This window comes from Sylvia atricapilla, chromosome 6, assembly GCF_009819655.1.
Source record: "Sylvia atricapilla isolate bSylAtr1 chromosome 6, bSylAtr1.pri, whole genome shotgun sequence".
In the NCBI taxonomy this organism is placed as follows: domain Eukaryota; kingdom Metazoa; phylum Chordata; class Aves; order Passeriformes; family Sylviidae; genus Sylvia; species Sylvia atricapilla.
The window spans coordinates 20613480-20633545 of NC_089145.1; the positions used below are offsets into that span (position 1 = coordinate 20613480).

General features: G+C 37.1%; 1 protein-coding gene across 3 annotated transcripts in view; it reads right to left on the reverse strand.

Annotated features, from left to right (window-relative positions):
* Positions 1 to 3067: 3067 nt before the first annotated feature.
* LRRC4C (leucine rich repeat containing 4C) overlaps positions 3068 to 20066 on the reverse strand; it is a 95081-nt gene continuing 78082 nt past the window's right edge. For all 3 annotated transcript variants that reach the window (XM_066321048.1, XM_066321049.1, XM_066321047.1), the window contains one exon: positions 3068 to 5849. In XM_066321048.1, coding sequence (XP_066177145.1) covers positions 3891 to 5807 — 1917 coding nt within the window. In that variant the 5' untranslated portion in view covers positions 5808 to 5849 and the 3' untranslated portion in view covers positions 3068 to 3890. The remainder of the gene's footprint in view (positions 5850 to 20066) is intronic.

Genomic DNA, 20066 nt, shown 5'->3' on the forward strand with positions numbered 1-20066 from the left:
GCAACACCTGCACAAATGAGAAAAAGACAAATTAAATAGTCCTACTAAGAAAAATTAAATAGTTCCACTAAGAAAAAGAGAAACCCAGGCACTAAAGTCTAACTGCTTTTATTACATCTAGAAGATAAAGATAAATTATTTCTTCATTTACTTCTTTTGGTATGAAATTGCAAAGTAGCTCCTAACATTTCTTAGGCCTTCCTCTCCTGGACTTAACGAGAAAATGAGAATTTCAAAAATTATGTATTTAGCTCATGTAAAAATGGGATATAACCTTTAGAGAGCAGTGAAAAAGTTGAAGAGATTTTCCATGCTCCTTCATTGAAAAGACTACACTAATTGTCACATCTGACATATAAAACTTGTAACAGCTGTTATGAAGCATTTTCATAAGATTATGAAACTGGTATAACAAAGTGCAATACTAATTTACTTGTCTTTTCTCTAATTCTGTGATCAACCTGTGATCAGTGGGGACAGGGAATCTTTAAATGATGAAATATAATTTTTAATGTGTTAGAATATTTTAGCAAAAAATACAAATACTCTATTACTTTTCATACATTTAGCCCTTTTTTGAAGGAAAATAAAATGTCCATCTTCTATGATGAATTGAATGGAACTCACTTGGTTTGCTTTTCACTTGTTATTTCTGAATATGGCACAATTCGCAAGACTTGATGAAAATTCCAGAGAATGCTTTGCAGTTTCTATTTGTACAGGACAGCAGACAAACATCTTCAAACTCCATCAAATGAACTGAAGAATAATTCATCATTTCTCATGAGCCCACTAGAAAGTGATAGATCATAATCAAGAACACAATTTTTTTCACAATTGTTTTACATCATACACAATGTGGTCACCTGCAAGAGAAATTTCATTAGAATTTTCTGTCAGTCATGCCCTGTCTTACAGGAGATACAGGCTTTCTTCTTAACATTGTTGTCTGGAGCAGTAACAGGAGGCACTGGAATGTGATTTGAACATCAAAACAAGAGAGCACAGCACTCCTTTCACTTTATTGCAGAGCCCAGTTCTTAATTCAAACTATGATCTTCTCTAACTCTGGTAATTAATTCACCTGCAGAAGTACCAAGTGTTTTTTGGAAGTAGGAAGGAATCAGAAGTGATATCTATCTGTGGTTCCAGAAAGGATAGGGAACATGATGGGAAAATCATAACTAATATGCTTGACAGATAACACATATATACTTACCCAACCAGACACACCCAAATGCTTTTCCTTTATGCTTATGAGCAAGTAGAAGTATCTACTTTTTTTTTGATTGGTTTTTTGATTGGCCAATAAAACCAGATTAACACTCAGTAAGAATGAATATATTGTTTAAAACAGTTCCTGATAGTATTCGCATTACTGCAAAAAGGATCAAAGATTGTTACTGATCCAGTGTTGCACTTGACAGTAACTATTCCTGTTGTCTCATAGGCCTCCTACTAACCAGCTTTAAGTCAGTAAAATACTACATGTTTATAAATTCAGGTTGACCATAACTGCTTTTATAAATATTGGTTAGAGTAGCCATAATTTGTTAGCATAAACCCATTAATTACAGATTTAAATATTCCAGATTTAGGTTTCCTGAGTCGATTTTTTTTTCAGTTTTCAGATTAGCATTGGCCATGGACTGACTGTTACTAGCCAGATGGGCAAAGAACACGTAGGAATGTGTAACTGTAGTAGTTTCGTATAGAATCTATAAAAAGAAATCACCAATGAAATTTGCAATTGCACTCAGAAGAAACAGGCAAACCTAGGAATCACAGCTGCAATATTTTACATTCAGGTTCATCTTCGCCCTCTATTAAAAGTCCCTTTGAGTAGATATTCTTTTTCATGTAGCACACCAAAGGACAATGCCTTGCCAAATGTTTCTTAGAGATTGTTATAGAACTTTGAGTTTCATTCGGTATTATACTTATCAGACTCCTTGCAGGGTGTGATTCATTGTCACCTATCTCCACTGTGTCCTCTTTAAATCAGGCCTTTGTACTGCAACATTCACCTGCAACCTTGAGAACTGTGCAGCCAACAGGAGATGTTTACCTCCTCAGCATATTGGAAGTTCATCTTAAACTTACAGAATAGAAGGATATTTTTCAGTGGGGTCTTCATCCTGTATGCTGTTCCATAGTAGAAAGATCCAAACAGATTTTGCTAAGAATATTATTTACCTGGCACAAGACTCCCCAAACCCTCAGTAAGGGTGGCTAAGAAAGAAAACAGGTGAGAAGATGTCCAAAAATTATATATAAGATTCCTCTTTTTTCCTAACTTAAATCATCTTAAAATGCTTCTGTTCAGCTGCCAATGCATAAAGAAGTTTAATTTGGCAGAACTTCTGCTTGGAAGAACACAGTGTCCTAAAGTCGGTTTTCTTATAGAAAGCCTTCCTGTTGGCTTTCAATATGCACAATATCCACCAGTGCTACACCAATAAGCTAAATCCAGAGAATATAAATAAACAGAAAGGCAAAGGGTGTGCATTTCCCATTGGTAAATGAGTCTGAGTTTAAATGAATGGAAACTGAGTACTCTACAGGGAGTCTAATTGTCATGCAAATAACAGTAACTTATCCTATGATTTGTCTGACTTTGTTCTTTCTACTTTTTAAACCCAAATCCTCAGATTTCTTCCTGTGATTTACTCCATGAACAGCATTTCGATTTGATTTTGCACATAGGGATACAGCTCTTATTAGAGGTATTATTATGGCTAAGCTTCTTTCATATTTGTGCCCAGAAGTCCCAGAACAACTGAACTGGAAACCACTAGCTTTGATATAAAGATGGATTTTCTTATTGACAGTTATAAATAATAAAAAACAGAAAAAAAGTTTTCAGCTTTGCCTAATAAATTCAGTGACAACTGAAGCTCCTTGCAAAATTTTCTGGCATTGTGAAAAGCATCTTGTGATGTAATAGAGGTAAATTGCAAACACCATTAGAAAGAATGATCTCAATCTTGCATTAGAAATCAAATACCCTTATTTGCCAGTATGTTGTTTTTATAAACTAAAATGTAAAACTTAAATAAACTAATGATCGGAAATGGTTTAATTAGTCTCTTTAAAGTGATTGTGTTTTGGACCATCAGAGCAGATTATCGCAAGAATTTTAACAAACTTTTGATGTTTAAAGCCACACTAAGAATGAGCTATATCCAAGTACAGAAAAAAAAACAATATTTTATTTATAATCTTAGTTTAGTGTTTGAACTACAAATTCTGGTTCTAGAATTGCTTAAAAGATCATGGGTTTTATAGGCTTTCACAAGTAAATTAATTTTTGGTTGTTTTTTTTTTAAAACTTTTTTTTTCCATTTTTTTTCACAGAATGGTGCTTTCGGTAAATACAGAGCAAATCATTACATGGAGCAAAAAAAAGAAGGTTTACTTGTTTTTCTGACTTGCAAAGTTACTGGTATTACTCCATTCTCTGCTGGATAATTTCAAAAAGGGCATGAGAAAACAAAAGAAAAAAGAGAAAGTGACAAAATAGACCGAATCTCACCACTAGAATTCACCATAAAAATTCCCAAAGTGTAACAGAATTCTTACAAAATTTCCTAGATCAGTTCTTTTAGGGAATCAAGATCTCCTATGAAAAAATATGGCAAATGGGAGTCAGGGTAGGTTGGGCAGGAAAACGGGAACGAGAAGGGTAAATAACTGCAGCAAAAACAGGTTCTGAGGAATACACATAATTTTGTCTGCTTTAGATCACAATAGAATTTTTAATAAATAAATTTCTTTTTCTTTGTAAAGACACTTTTGAAACAGTAGATTTAGCCCAGTCATTTGTGTCATTTGTTTTATAAACCATCTTTTGTTGTCCCCCCACCCCACCCCTTAATGTCATAAATGTTTTAGATTTGAGTCTCTTGAACATTGTCTTTTGAGTTCATTCGGATCAATAACGGTTCATGCACTGAACTGTGTATTGAATTTATTGTGTTAACTGTTGTTGTGTGGTTGAAAGGAGATTTATAAGAGTTATAGTGATTTAAGTGCTCATGCTCTATTGCTGGCATGGGCAAATGACTCTCTATGGGTGTGTCACCTGTAAGCTCATCATCCACATTAATGATCTCTACAGTCCGTGTTGGAGCATGATGGTTCTGCCGGTGATGCTGTTTCCTCATTTTGTAGAAAATTACCAGCATTACAGCAGCCATGAGAGTGATAGCCACAAAACAACCAATTATGATTTTGGTAGTCTTCATAACCTCATCTATTCCTGGGATCCCGTTGTTTGCGTCCGTCACAGGAATGGTGAACGTTTTTTCTGTTGATCTTGTGCTCTGTGGAGTGAGTGAGGTTGTCATGTTAATGGTTTCCCAGTTGGTAACTGGTGTGGGCCCAACCTGCTCTGTGGTCTGTGCCTCATCCTGAGAAGGTTCCACAGTCTCTACCGTGACGGTCGAGAAGTACGTGTAACCAGGGTTATCCAGGGCGGTCACATTCAGCGTGGCAGAAGCCGTGGTATTCCCAACAGAGTTACTCACCATGCATGTGTACAAACCCGTGTCTTGCACAGTTACCTTTGTAAAATTTAATGTGCCGTCGCTGAGCACAGCAATCCGAACTCTGTATGCGCCATGCGTCATTACAGATCCATTTGGAGTAATCCAAGATACGGAGGTCAGGGAGGTCGATGCCCGGCATTTCATCTCTGCAGCCATGCCTTCTGTGACGTTGAGGTCTGCTGGTGGCTCCACTATGACTGGAGCATAACATGTGAAGTAATTCAGGTCCAGCTCTCCAATGTACCTTCCTTTTAAACTGGGAGGCGTGTGGCAACGGGCACAGCATGCAGTATTGGAAGGTGCCTTGTCTTTAATCCACCAGCTGAGCCAAAGGATATCACAGTTGCAGTTCCAAGGATTGTGATGCAAGTGGATCCTTTCCAGGCGGAGCGGTGTGAACAGGTCATGAGGCAGTAGTGTTAGATTGTTGTGTGCCAGGTTGATCTCTACAAGTGACTGAAGGTTATCAAAAGCATTCCTTTCTATCACTTGAATCTGGGACTGTATCATCCACAATTTTTGAAGATGCATTAACCCTTGGAAAGAACCTGGCCGGATGGCAGTCAGATGATTCCCAGAAAGATCTAATTCATCCAGTTTTACAAGTGGAGTAAGGTTAGGAATCTCTCGAAGATTGCACATGGCAAGGTTCAAATACCTCAAGTTGGACAGACCTTCAAAGGCACCTTCTGAGATGTATGAAAGCCTTTTCAATTCCCCCAAATCCAACCTCCGGAGAGAAGGGATTCTGTTAAAAGCATAAGAAGGGATGCTCTCAATGGGGTTGTTCCTCAACCACAGTTCCTTCAGTTTTGATAGGTATACAAAAGCCCCATTTGGGATAGTGGTCAGACGATTGTCAAAGAGTTCCAAAGTGTTGAGATTGGCCAGACCATTGAAAGCCCCTATTTCAATTGTTCTGATGTGATTCCTGCTGAGCTGCAGGATTTCTAGGTGCCTCAGATGTTTGAAGCTATTAACTTTAATGATTTGGATCTGGTTCTCATGGAGATTGAGTAGCCGGGTGTTGGTGGAGATGCCGTCTGGCACGTCTCTAAGATTTTTCCGTACACAGATCACCTTACTGAACTGGTTGCTGCAGGAGCAGACAGAAGGGCAAGTTTGGGCCCTCACTAGACCAGCCACCACAAGAAGCTGAAGAGCCAACAGCACCACAAGCAGGGGGTCAAATAGGGCCCTGTTAAACCTAGGACCTATCATTATCTGCTGTGGATGTAAGGTCATCTTGTTCAACATTCATAATTTATTTGGTGTTGGTCCTTCTGGAGTTTGAATTGTCTGCAAGAAAAGAAGAAAGGAGAAGAAGATTAAATTACTCTCAAATAATTGTGTTCTCTTAATGAAGGCTTCTTTCAGTCAGCTCTACCAATTTCTTGAAATTTGACAGTGAGAACAGGTAGGTATAGAATTTCTAATATTATTTTTCTGTACAGATACATATATCAGCTGCAAGTGCCAATGAGATAAGAAATAGCCATACATTAGTTCTCCTGCACATTCCAATGTAAAATGTACATAGGTGGATGGCAGATAAGAAGCTCAACCACAACCAACACCTAAAAGAAATGTAACTCAGGGGAGAGTTGAAAGAAAGAACCAGCATCTCAAAAGGCAAAAGTTAGTATCACAGGAATCTACTAAGATAGGAACTATCAGAGTTTTCAAAGTGTTAGCCTTTTTTACACATTGCAAGACAAGACAACAGGTAATATGAAAAGCAAGTGTAGACTCCTGTCTGGTACTGGTAAAAATCCTTGTCTATACAAACATGATGCCTGAATCAGAATTTAACTAGAAGTCTCTAAAACTGAGTGTCATGCAAAAGACAGGCCAAGATCTTGCCTACAAGAATTAAAAAAAAAAAAAAAAAAAAAAAAGAAGCATGCTGAGCATCACTCAATTTAATGATATTTCCTCTTCAATTCTTTTGTTTGGCACCAGCAGCAGAGAAACACTCATTAACAAATGTGTACTGAACACAGAAATGAAAATAGCCATTTATTTTAAAATGCTGAAAAATATCCCTGTAGCTGCAGGGTTGGCAGTTTCATTGGTACCTTGAAAAAACTCTCGAAAAATTCTTATTGCAAAGGGGAAAAAGACCTTTACACTACAAATGATCATTACCATTTTAAGAACTTCAGTACTGATTCATGTGTGGCAGTTTTTAGAGTCCCCAGCCTTCATTTCTGTTCATTTTCAATCTGCTGCTCAGTTCAAGATTCCTCTGTTGCTGAGATTAATGAAATTTCTTATAAATCAGTCAAAAGTGAAATCTTAGAAATTACAGCAAGCTTAAAGCATATTTATAACCTAGAGCACCTAGATGGATAGTAATATATATTCAGTAAAAAGAAATACCATAAAGCAATGATTTTCCACTCCAGGCTCCAAATTGATTCATTTTGTGTAAAGAGACTTTTCTTAGGGGGTGAAAAAAAAAAAAAAAAAAAATCAACCCCAACAACAACCCCTCCAACCACATATACAAACAAACAAACCCAAAAAACCCACATTAAGAAACCCCAACATCTCTCCCCCAAAAAAACAAACAAAAACCCAAACAGAAATCCAAACCAGGAAAATATATTAACTTTTATCTCACAGCAATTCATTCAATGAAAGACTTCTTTTTCCTAATTATATATTCAGACAATGCGTTTTTGAGAATTTATTTCTGCATTTTTAAAAAACCTGTTATAAGGGTTTAGAGCTAGCAAGTTCTCATCTCATTTTTAATAATTTACTGCAGAGAAAGCCAATATAATGGTAAAAAAATATATGAAGGGAACTAGAAAGTCTGGGCTGTATCTGTATGTTTGATCTCTCGGTATGTGCTATTTATAAAACATCACTCCTGTTATGAAAGATTCATGGAACTAATGTGTTTTGCAACCTTGAGCAAGTCACTCAGCTTTCTCTCTCTGCAGCTTACACTTCTGTCCCATGGCTCTGGAGAACCCTGTGGCTGTAGTGTTAGACGTTACTGCTCCCACCCCTCCATCCCTTCCATCTGCCAACTCCTAAGCATCAGCTTCACGGCTTTAGGATAATATACTAGATTAGATGAGGGGTGGCTGCTCTACACACCTTCCTTTTCACTGCAGGCTCACAAGGTCACTTATGTCTTCAGAGGTGGTGAGCAGGATGTATGGAGAAACACTCTAATCACTAACATTCAAGTTCCCTCGCAAAAGTCTAAGTGTAGTAAAACTATCTTCAAAAAGCAGGTGGAAAGGCCATAGTTCCCATCTTTTTTACAGAGTTGTGAAGAAAAAACAGTTGTTGTGGTCAGAAGAATTCTATTAGAGCCTAATATTAAATTTGATGTCCCTAGTTAAGATTTGTGACCCATGAATTTTGCTGCTGAATAGTAATTAACCATCATCTGTGGTAGTTAATTTATTGCATTAGCTTTTTTTCCACTTTTAAAATTCTCCTTTTTTTTTTTTTTTTTTTGGTGCAGTAATTTGTTTTTCCTTTCTCATTTTTAAAATTCTTCTAAAACTTATACCCTAGGGACTTGGACTGAATAATGAATTCCATTAACAAGTAATAAAACAGACACAAGAACACAACAAACCAATTATTTTACCATTGCACTGCTTGCAATGTTTTTGTCTTCACTGAAACTGGGATGAGAACTGAGCCTGCTATGTCGGCCTTCAGAGCTGCCAGTTATCCTTGTCTAGAAGGCTGGTGAGGCACAGGCAGCACGTGGGGCTTGCTGAGGTACAGGAATCTTTTTCTCAGGCCAATTCACTACTAAAGCCCAGCTTTGTAGGACGTCATATAGTTTCTCTACATTTCTTTTTGTGACTGTCTGCTCTCAGTCCTGCATCCTGGATTCCCTGAAGGAAGAGGAAAACTGTAGCATTTGTAGAACAAGAAAGTACAGAGAAATAAGAAAGGTCGTGAGAGAGCAAGCACCCTCACCATCAGAATGTATGCACCAAGTCCCTGCAGCTGCTCTTTCCCAACCTCCACAAAGCTGATGATCCCAAGCCATGCTGCAAGCACTCCAAGGCGCTTTACTCCTGTTCCAATTACTTGAACCTGATGGTATCTCCCAACATTTCCTTTACCTAGTTCTTCATCAGGCAAATCTTCCCTTTTCATCACTACACATACACTCCATGAGGGAAAAAAAAAAATTACTTGAATACAGTACATCATTACAACAAATACATTATCCAGCTATGAGACTGATCACTAAATGTTGTCTAACCCAAACCAAAATGTTTCCATGTCTCAGTTGCAAAAAGATTTTTGAAATGAATACTTTTATCTTCTTAAGATAAATTCCCTATACCCTTCCTACTTTTGGTTATTGACTTGAAACAATGAATCATTCACATACAACAGCTTTTTCCTTCTACTTAAGGCCGAAATAGCCTGTGGCTTTTACATTTACTGTTCTCCCTAGTCCTGTCCAGGGATGTCTCAATCAAACATATGCCTCAATACAATGATCTGTCAAAGACCTCCAGGGAAATCTGAAACCGTCAGGTTTCTGTATGATTCGAATCTCTGAATACTTCAAATAGAGGTTTGGTTACTGACTAATTGATACCTTCCCTGAGTCTATAATTTTGAAGACAGGGTCACCTTTTTGTGATGTGTGAATACAAAGTTCTAGTTACGTTTTCACATGTACTGGTATGTTTCATCTTTCTGTGTCTATCTAAGCCACATCTTGTTTAATATATAAGTACAGAATATTTATACTGCCATCCCTCAGCAAGATTTACCAGGAGACAGTGAGAGAAAAATCTTAGTTTTTGCAGCCATCATTTGATTTATATTACTTGACATTTGTTTATATTACTTGACTTTCCCCCCTCTTCTTTGGCAATACAGGAAGCAAAATGCAGTTCTTAGGACAAGATCACACTAGGTGCACTTGGTTCTGCTAAAGTACAGGGGAGCTGATGATCCAAAAAAGTGACCACGACCAGCAGAAAATATACTAGGCAATACCTTGTTAGTCTTCACTTCGAGTTAGTAAGGTTTGCACGAGGCTGACATATGACAGTAAGATTCCTAAGTGGCATAAAGAATGTAGTAAAAAGATCCTTTCTTTTATACTGGTGGTTTTCCAGAGCTCAGAGCTTAAATATTCAGGAAATCTTGGTGCAGGTATTTCATATCAGGATAATTTTAAATCATAAATATCTTGGAAATACCCTGGAAAAATTAGCCAGCACAAAATCACAGTGGAAAATTAATTTAAAGCCTTGAAGGGTGTTATGGAAATATTTTAATGGGCTCTACATAAAGATCCATCTGGAGCTCTGTACTAGAGTAATTTAATATTCAATACATATTTATGCTAGAGACACACGAAGGTTTAGATTTACAAACCCACACATGGAACACAGACCATCAACCAGCTTCTTCAGTCTTTGTTGACACCTCTTTGTCTTCCAAGTAATTTTTTTCATATTTCTAGCACCAAAATAGCAACTCTATGGTCAATTCAATACCACGACTGCCCTCTGCTGTATAGTCAAAAAATTTAGCTTAAAATGTTGAGAATTTCCTTACTGCACAGTCGGTTTCCCAGACACAGTACAATTATCAAATATGTTTCCAAACATGACCTTAAGTCTGTCTGTGGCACTGTCCTAATCACTACAGCATGTATCATCTGTTTTTTTAGCACAGTAATGTATGTTCTCTTCATGGCCATGGAGACATTCCCAGACATATATGGAGAGTTGTTTGTTTGGCTTTCTATTTGCATAGAAATAAAAAATATTTTTTTCTGAAACTGACATTTGATATGCACGTTGTCCTCTGTATAGCTTCTCTGACTCTTTGTTACTTGATGTACTACACATTTTCCCCTGAGCTAAAAGCAGTGCCCTCTCAAGATCTAGAGCAGAAGATGAAGCGAGGAATGACAGAGATAATCTACCTCTGCAGCTATGCACAGTGCAGCTTTCCTTGGGGACAGGTTGAAGGACACAGTAGTTACCCTACTGAAATGTAACTTTGCCAAATATGTATGCAGAGATGCCTTTTTTATGGGCATTGTAACAGCACTTCCTTTCTCTTTCTTTTTTTTTTTTTTTTTTTCTTTTTTTTTTTTTAAATTAGGTCTTTGGCTTCATGTGTTCTGTTCTCCCTTTGCCATACTACCAGGAGAAAGTGACTATGCTCCCTCAGATTGCTGAAGGAATTTCCTGTAATGGGGGGTTTTGATAACAAAAGAGAACTTCCACACCATTTCCAAAGATCTGCCTAATGAGGTATGGCAGGTGGCAAAGATATTTCCCCAAGCTCCAGTGACCCTTAGCTGGATCACTGGCAGTTTAGTTGCTGTTGGCAACTCCTACTTTGCTTTCTGTCTTGTCTGTGGCTCTATGAACAACAGTCTCAGCAGCAGAGCTGTGCAGTGCAAAGGACATGGCTTTGTCCCAATATCTGGTCTAAGATACAGTATGCTCTAGCACAGTTTGGTTCATGCTGTACAGCTGCCATGACAAAAATCGAGCTGTGATGTTATATAGACAGAATTTACCAAATATCAGGTGTTTAAACTAGCACAGTAAAATTACATCATCGCAAATACATCACAGTAAAGTCTCAGCTGAAGAATTGTTAAATCACAAAATTCTCCCTCAGCCATGTCCCAGAAAATTTCAGGGTGAGAAGCATTCAGATTACTTTTTAAATTTTTTTTTTGAGTATACAAATATGTGGATGCATTCAGAAAATGTATCTTTGCTTCACTCTACAGAGCGCAGTTATGTATGCTGAACCTCACACCCTTTTAAAGAGGTTTTCTTCAGAGAAAGAAAAGAGAAAAACTCTTTTAAATGATGTCTGCATTTTTTCAGAAAACAAGCCACTCTACAGTTGCAAATTCAACAGCAGATTTCCAAACACGTGAGGAGGAGCTAGGTGCATCAAGCAGTTAATTATGCTAGGAAGTCTCTTCTGGTAGCATCAGCACCAGAGAATTGAAAATAGTTTCTGTATGGAACAGAGCTTGGAGTACAGCAATAAAAATAGGTCCAAATCCCAGGATGACCTTATGCAGAAGTAACTCTTTTGACTCTCTTTTCAGGAACTCTGAAAGCTCCAAGGGCCTGAGACTGATCCCCTTTTGGCAGCAATGCCAGCAGAAGCAGCCAAGGGAATTTCAGCACAGAGACACGCACACAATATGCTTTACCTCCACAAAGTACTGAAATACATGAGGGTCACCCTTCGTCCCAGAACAGAGACTGAACTGTGGGTAGCGAGTTCCACCGGGGTCAGAAATCCTCTACCAACATCTGCTCTGCAAATGCTCCAGCAGCCTCACATGTGTGTCCCCATATGGCTGCACAGGGTTGGGCCGAGGGAACCACACTGCCAGGGATTCACTCACCATAACCTCCTGCCCACCTCACCTCCCCCTTTTCTCTCTGGAAATACCTTTCCACCTGGCTGAACCCTCAAGGACTTGAGCTCTCAGTTCAAGAGCAGTGCAAACAGTTTGCATGCTGTTCCCTGCCTCTATACAGTACAGTGATACCATTCTCTTTTTCCATGGGAAGCTTTTGTCACCAAAAGAAGGAACACATACTATCCTCTTAACAGAGAACTACAATGCACCATCATGCAAAATCAGTGAGATGGTTTACAGCAGATATCATATCTTCCTCTTCCCAATCTGATTTTTTTTAATTTTTTTTCATGGATTGATTCCTGTCAGAGGTGATTGGCTTTTTAAAAACAGATTGGTTTACAATGAAACCCCATGACTGTGATTATAGAACTGGGTAACTGTATCTGCATTCTTAAAAATCACTTTTCCCTTTTTACTGCTGTAGGACTTTAAAAGTCTCAACAACAGTTAAGGGAGCCATTGCAATAATGTCTAAAAACCTGGGAGGTTTCAAAGCCCAGCAGTTTTTATCTATTTGTTTTTCATTTTATTTTTAGTTAAAAACAGTGGAGGCCAAAGCAGGCTAGATAGACAGCCCTGCAATGCAAACTGATTACTCATGAGACCAGACAAATCAAAACACTCACAATGCAAATCATTCTCCTCTTTGTATGTTTCACTGTTTTGTTATGGGACATAGTTTTGTGGCCTTGTGAAACATTTAAGTGTAGGAGGCAGAGTGGATATTTCTGTACCGTAGATACTTCTCAGTTCTCTCCTGCAAGCCCTTTCAGACTCAGCTGAATCACTGAGACACTGATCTGAAATGCCTAAATGTGATTGGACACATTCAATCCTCCTGAATCACCATTGATTTCAGAGAAGTTCAATCAAGGGTGAGTTTGACCCAGTCTGCCTTTTTCTTCTTGTCTTTCATTTTGTTATACAGAAAACAGCTTTATTTCACCCATCTTTTTTTTTCCAGCTGGATTTTGTGTTTCCTCTCTCATTTCTTCCTAAGGTTTAAAATTTTCTCTTTAGCATCAAGTAAATGAAATTAAACTGAAAGAAACATTTTAAAAATGAGAATTTGAATGCACATTGGTCCAAGCAAAATTATTTGCATTTTAGCTAGAAATTAAGATATTTCACTATTTTTGAATCTCAATCAGTCTGGCATTTCTCTTTATCTATAAACATGATTTTACTCTTAAGTATCATTCCTAGTTTGTATCCTCAATAAAACAAATTTCTCAGGAAAATCATAGAAAACATCAGATGATATGTAATGAATAGTTCTTTAGGACAAATAGATTTCTTAAGAGGAATTATATGATTATTTGTCACCCTCTCCCTGGATGTCACTCCAGGGAATCACTCCAAGGGTGATGAGAACAAAGCAATCCTAACTTCTCTGTTCAGACTATTCACTGTGGTATGAATATGAGAAATCTATGAACTAGTCATGATGAACTAGAATTCTTTCATAAAATCCACCACAATACAGCTTGTTTCTAGTGCACCCAGAAACACTCTAGAATTTTAATTGGAATTAACTTTTAAGTGGGTTAATTTTGTTGCATTAAATCTTAGTGTGGACATTCTTATTTAGAATTTAATTTAAGCTAAATTGAATCAAGGCCACTGTAACTTCAATTAAGAGTGTCCATAAAAGGACGTAATGTAGTTTAGTTAGTCCCTTTTCAAAGTTAATTTGGATTCATTTTCTCAAAACCCCGTATAGACATTAGTAACTTTTGTTCTGTATTGACTTGGGCTTGATTCAAACCAATTACATAAAAGTAAAAAGGTTTTCTACCTCATCACTGATCCCCCTGGGTTACTGAAGTTCCATTTTGCTTCACTAATTGAGTTGATAAAATACATTTTCTCTGTCATTTTGTTGTTTGTTTCATCTCATATCTCCGTCTGGACAGGTATTTATGTAGCAGGAAACAGGCAACTGAACAATGAAAATTTTGCAATAGCCTGACAATAAAATTCTCTTAATTACAGAAGTCTGTCATGCCACCTCACGTGCCAACCATGATATAAGGGGAAGTCATACAAGCCCCTCCAAGATTTCCCTCTTTGATGGCAGAAATATCTCAGTGAGCAATAATTAAACTGAACTATTTCTATAACTATGCTTTCTTATATTTTTTTTAATTATCAAACTAAAATCACAGATCCATGTTAAGAAGGCATCTAAGAATCACAAAAAAAATTAGCATAAAACCAACCCTTGATAAAAAATTGCGTGCTGTTCTAAAGCACTGGTCCAAAACAATGCAGGTTTTAGTCCTGGCAGACTGCAGTAATTTTTTGCAATACTACAGTATTTTTTTGGGTTTAGCAGTGATTTAACAACATCTATTTAAACATAGTACAGTGATACTTTATTTCAAACAAACTAGTTTTAGTCTGGTAGATTATTATAAATTTTTATACATTAAAACATTAAATTGCAAATTGACATCCTTTTCAAAAATGTACTAGAACATTTCAAATTGGTAGGTAAAAACCTGCACTCCAAGTATATGAAATATTAAACCTTGCGTGTTTTCAAAAACAGAAAGGCAAAAATGTGCAAGGCTCATGGAATCCAAGGTATTAGCCCTGGTTACTTCCAGAATTTTCTTGCTACTCACAAATGATAAAAAAAGATGTGGGAAATGTCAGGTGGAAGAACCTAAGAATGCATATACAAATATACCCAGCGTGATGAAGAGAAACAAACAAATCAACCAAGAGAAAAAAATTAGAGTATATATCTGCACTTAAGAAAGTTTCATCCTAACCTTAGAAAACTGGAATCTAGTTTTTAAAGTCCAAAAAAGAAATTCCTAAATATCAATACTTGCATTTGTCTCCTGAATGTGCTAATGCTGAATATTCTTGTCACCCATACACGTCATCCTCTGAGCCTTGCCGAGCTCTTACCTCAGCAGATAACATAGACAAGAAGACAAAAATATTTCAGTTTGATGAGCAAGTTTTCTATACTTCTCTACAGACTGGCAACAGAAATACTCTGGTAAAATCCAAAGCAATTTTAAAAGACTTGAAAATTACTTTGATATTAGCAAATCAGAGAATTGTTCATTTCGTGGCATGAAAAGATCGAATTTTTACCATAACATCTGCATTTTTTCCAAATGTACTTTGTATTAGGTAAAACAGAGGAGACTAAGGAATTAAAGGAAATTTCATATATTAATTTATATATATTAAAGGAGTATATGGAGAACCTGCATCAATATTTTTTGGAGTATGATTTAAAATAGGTTTCTAACTAAATGCGTCTATGCCAAGATAATGTGTCAAGAACAATGTTTTTCCATTTTCCTTTTTTAAGTGCTGAATTATTTCATGCTGAGTTGGAGAAGTGCTTGGTAGGTATTTCATAACCTTGATAACAATATGCTATATTGTTAGTACGTATCACTTCAAAATACCTTCTGGGAAAAACATACCCAGCTAACAACACACTAAAGCACCAGAGTCCATTTTGCATCACTGCATTTGTAGTGGCTAACTGAGTCCAAATTACTCCCTCATTCTGTTAATAAACAAAGCAACAAAGAGAAAAAGAGACACGAGTTAAAAAGTTAAGGCTTCAAATAGCCTCGAGTCTGGCAAATGATGGTTAAACTTCTTGTCCTTGTAACTATGGAAACCCCTTAAGGTAAGAGTGGAACACAGGCACTTTGTGGTCTGCAATTTACAAGCTGTTTATTTAATTATGAAGGAATATGAAACTGTTAGGGGCAATGCAATTATCCTACTGTGATAGTGTTTTGAGAGAAAAAAAATAGGTACAGAGAAATATAAGAAGTTAATTTTTTGGAAAATTACTTGGTTTAGGACTTCTACGAAACTGCAGCACATTGTTTTTTACTGAAATCTGTGATTTTGTTTTTTTTTTTTTCCCCCAAAGAGAGTGAGGAGCCAGAATTGGTAATACGACATTTTGCCATAATATCCCTCAGTAGATTCATAGTAATTATGTCCATTCTATGCTTCATGAACAAAACCAATGTCAGGGTGTATTTCAATTAAACCCTAGGTGTTACCAAGGTGCAGTACAGCCAGAATAGCAAGCACATTATTACCAGATCTATCACTGCTGGGCAATGAACAGGTCACAGGTGCTCTTGCGCACAGCTTTTGTACACCTTTAAATATTACAAGTGGGAGAATGTTTCAATTCAATTTAGGAGGCAGCTAGTGAAATAAAATTAAGAGTGAAACTATGTGGCGACTCAGGGGGACTATAACAACTACTTACAAGTATTTTCCTGGATCTGAACAACAAACTTTGACCTGAGAGTTCTGTTATTGGGAATTGAATGAATGTAGGGCCCTTTGCACACAATGGGAGTTCTTGGTGTCAATCTGTCATTCGTTGGATTGCCGTAATTAGATGTCAAACATAAATGCACCCTCACAAGGCCTCTGGAAAAAAAGACAGGTAATATTATTCTCATTTACAGCTGAAGAAACTGAGGCAATAATGGATTAAATCGGTTGCCCAAATTTAGCGCAAGACACTTTTCAAATGTGAGCTTCACACTCCACACTGGCCAGATGCAATACACGTATTATTAACCATCTGCTGCAAGTTGTTGACACTATAGATGGTAAACTGAAGAAATAGTTTGAGAGTTTGAAACTGCAATTTATAATGCTATTCCTACTTGAAACTCATTGGACATCTCTTCTACCTGGAGAACAAAGCACAGACATCAGTCTGGATCACTTGAGATGCAGTCCAACCCTTCCAACAATGATAATGATAAAATTACTACAATGATAAAAGCTGAAAGAAAATTCCTTCCATAGGATTGTATAACTGACAGAATGTGGCATTCATTATAACTTGGAGCCATCCAACTAAGGAGATGTAAAGCCCTTGCAAAAGAACAACAGTTCATCTTCAAGGAACTAGCCTCAGTAGCTGAAGAAGGAAAGGGAAGACCAACTGGGTTTAACTCCATTCAGCACCACTCTCCATGCCCAGCCATCCAGCCAGGTTTTTACCCAATCAAGTGTTCACCTGTCCACACCATGGGAAGCTAGTTTCTCCAGGAAAATGTCGAAGACAGTGCCAAATGCTTTACTAAATTCCAGGAGGACAACATCCACAGCCCTTCCCACATCCACTGGGTGGGTCACCTTGTCACAGAAGGGGAGCAGGCTAGCAAGACCTGCCTTTCCTAAACCCATCCTGGCTGGGCCTGATTCCCTGGCTGTCCTGTATGTGCTGAGCAACGGCACACAAGGTAATCTGCTCCATGACCTTCCCTGGCCTGAGGTCAGAGTGATATAAACCCTACAAATCTCATTTTCATTAGCTGTGTTCTCTCAAGTGTTGATTCCTCTCTAACAAGCGTATGTTTCTGGCCTGGTAAAGGACTGATGTTGTTTCATGCATTACAGTACTGTTGAAAGATAATGTTTCAAAAATAGTTTCACCCTAAAGTGACTAATTACTAAAGTTTTAATTTCTAGATTCCAATAATTAGTTAATTAACCCCCAAATTTCTTTGTATAAATCATAATCATAGGGTCACACATGCATGCATAAGACGACATTTGGATTTTAACTTAACAGGGAATAAATATCCTCCTCCTTTAGCTAGCTTAACTTAGGCAGGCACTGGAAGCAAAAATAAAGAGATAGAACTGGTCCAGTTTCATAACTGTGTCAATGGCTTTAATATGGCAAAATAAAATACTTATATGTTTTTTTAACCAGTTTTAATTTCATTCAAATGTTAAGTTACTTCTGGAGTAACTTAATATTGGAGCATTGTGTTCCTATATGTGCTGAAATATGACACTAGCAAAATCCTTTATCATCCATCTCAATGTGTTTTCTTGAGTTATCCAGGACATAGTGCATATCTTTTCAGAATATATCATCTGATTCAAGAATGGATAGTATAGATCTGCCTAGCAAGTTATGATTAACAAAGAGAGCTTTGAATGCAGCTTGGTGAAAATCCAAGGCTTTAAAGGAATTTGTGAGAAAATGTGGCAAATTATATGAGTTATTCTCCCTGTCCAGACCACCTATAAATTCAAGAATCATAAAGATAGAATAGATGTTATCTCTCTGGAACTTTATACTACAGTAAGTCTTATAGGGAAAAAATTATAGATTACTTTTCACATAGACATGGCTTTAAAATTGATGCATACACATTTATTTAACAGAATATTTTCTCTATGTAGGCTCCTTGTAGCCTGCTTGTCAAAATCACTGGCCAAATTCAAAGTATTATTACACCAATCTGAAATTCAAATCAGATCCAAGAAAGCTGGCTTATAATACTTTAGCAGATGATAATTTTCACCATGGTGCTGTACATCTGCTCTAAGTTACCAACAGGCTCTAATGCCCAATATCAGCAGTGCTGCATGCTTGTTCAGCTGCTCAGACTCTTAAATGCTGATACAGTATTTTATGTTCATGAGCTCACCACACACTTGCATTTTTAACTAGCTCCATAAGAGAAAATCAGAGGTAAAAATTTGCTCCGACCAGAAGGTGTTTTGCATTTGGTTTCAGTGGATTCAGGACTCTACGCTGTATATCAATAAGAATTTGCTATATAGTGCCAATTGCAGATTATTGCTGATGTAAGCACTAGGGCATTGATGACATTCTTTTAGGATAGTTTTCAGGGAGATGGAAATGTAATCTTCATTTAATTAAAACTGTCACAGAACATAAAAGGAAAAAAAATAGTAACTGAGACAGATAAAAAAAGACTTCTTATACATAAAAGTCATCTATAAAAAAACAGCATTATAATATTTTAAAATGTCAGTATATTAATGCAGCTGATTTAAAGCTGTCATATCTTATGGTAACAAATACCTTCCAGAAAAGGAGAACTTTACTGATCAAGATCTAAGTACTGAATTTAGGTTATTTTTTTCATTTTCATTGAAAGATACAGAGTTACCATTGTTAACACATGATCTGGTCAACAGTTAAAGATAATAATAAAACACAGCCAGTGAAGCTTTCATTCAGACTCATGCATTTCTACATGCATAGCTATACCTAATACACCTCAATACTATTTTTAAAAAGCCACTTACTTGTTTTCTACCAAGAAAATACTTCCTGAATTTTCCAGAAATTCCAACAGTTGCTCCAGCCTCAGCACATCAAAAATACAGCTGAAGGACAAAACTGTTAATGTGTCTAGTTCTCTTTGGCTCAAAATTATTTTCTGGATTCTTGTGTATACTTCTTGAGGACAAGGACATGAAATATTTCCAAGGTGTCATTAGCAGGTGCCCAGGTAAGCACTCATAGTGGGCATGGATAACACAGTCCTCCTGTGAAGTAACTGAAGAATTTTTCCATCAGCAGGCACTCCCGCACCAGAGTATTTCACACCAGTTCCATGTGGTTGTGAGCTACTAAAAGCAGTGATAAATATAAGTGTTAATTTGCATTTAAATATCAATGGTACGAAGTTTGTATATACCCAGCACTGCGATGCCTTGCAGACCTGCATCACATAGTGGACTTTTTAGACTGGAAGATTACACAATTAACTGTAGAGTGGATTTTGCTATCTGCCTATAGGCAAATACAGTTCTTTGCCTGTTTCTAGATGTATCCACTTGTGCAAGAATGCCTAATGGCAGCTATTACCAAGTAATTGTCTGTCATTGTCTGCCTTTGATCTGCAAGAATGGTTTTAGAACTTGGGTTAAAGCATCTTCAGAAAAGCACCTTAATTTCTTTATTTATATTGCTTTTCATATGTTCAGTACTTAAGAAAGCTCAGAAAGCGACAAAATGTAATCACAGCAACTAGAACAAGCAAAGACTTCAGGGAGTTCTGTCTCACATTCTCCACATAGAAGCAGACAGATTTCCTTTACTAGACCCGATTTCTGAACTGGGATCTAAATCTCAGAAGGATTTCATGGAAGACAGGACAGCTGCTATGTATCAGAGATAAGGAACATGCACAGATTTAAGAATTTCCTTTAACACTGCAGCCATAGATCTAAATCTAAACTATGACTAGCTGGGAGGGGAAGATGGAAAAAAATTATATAGGGAAACGAAAGTGACATAC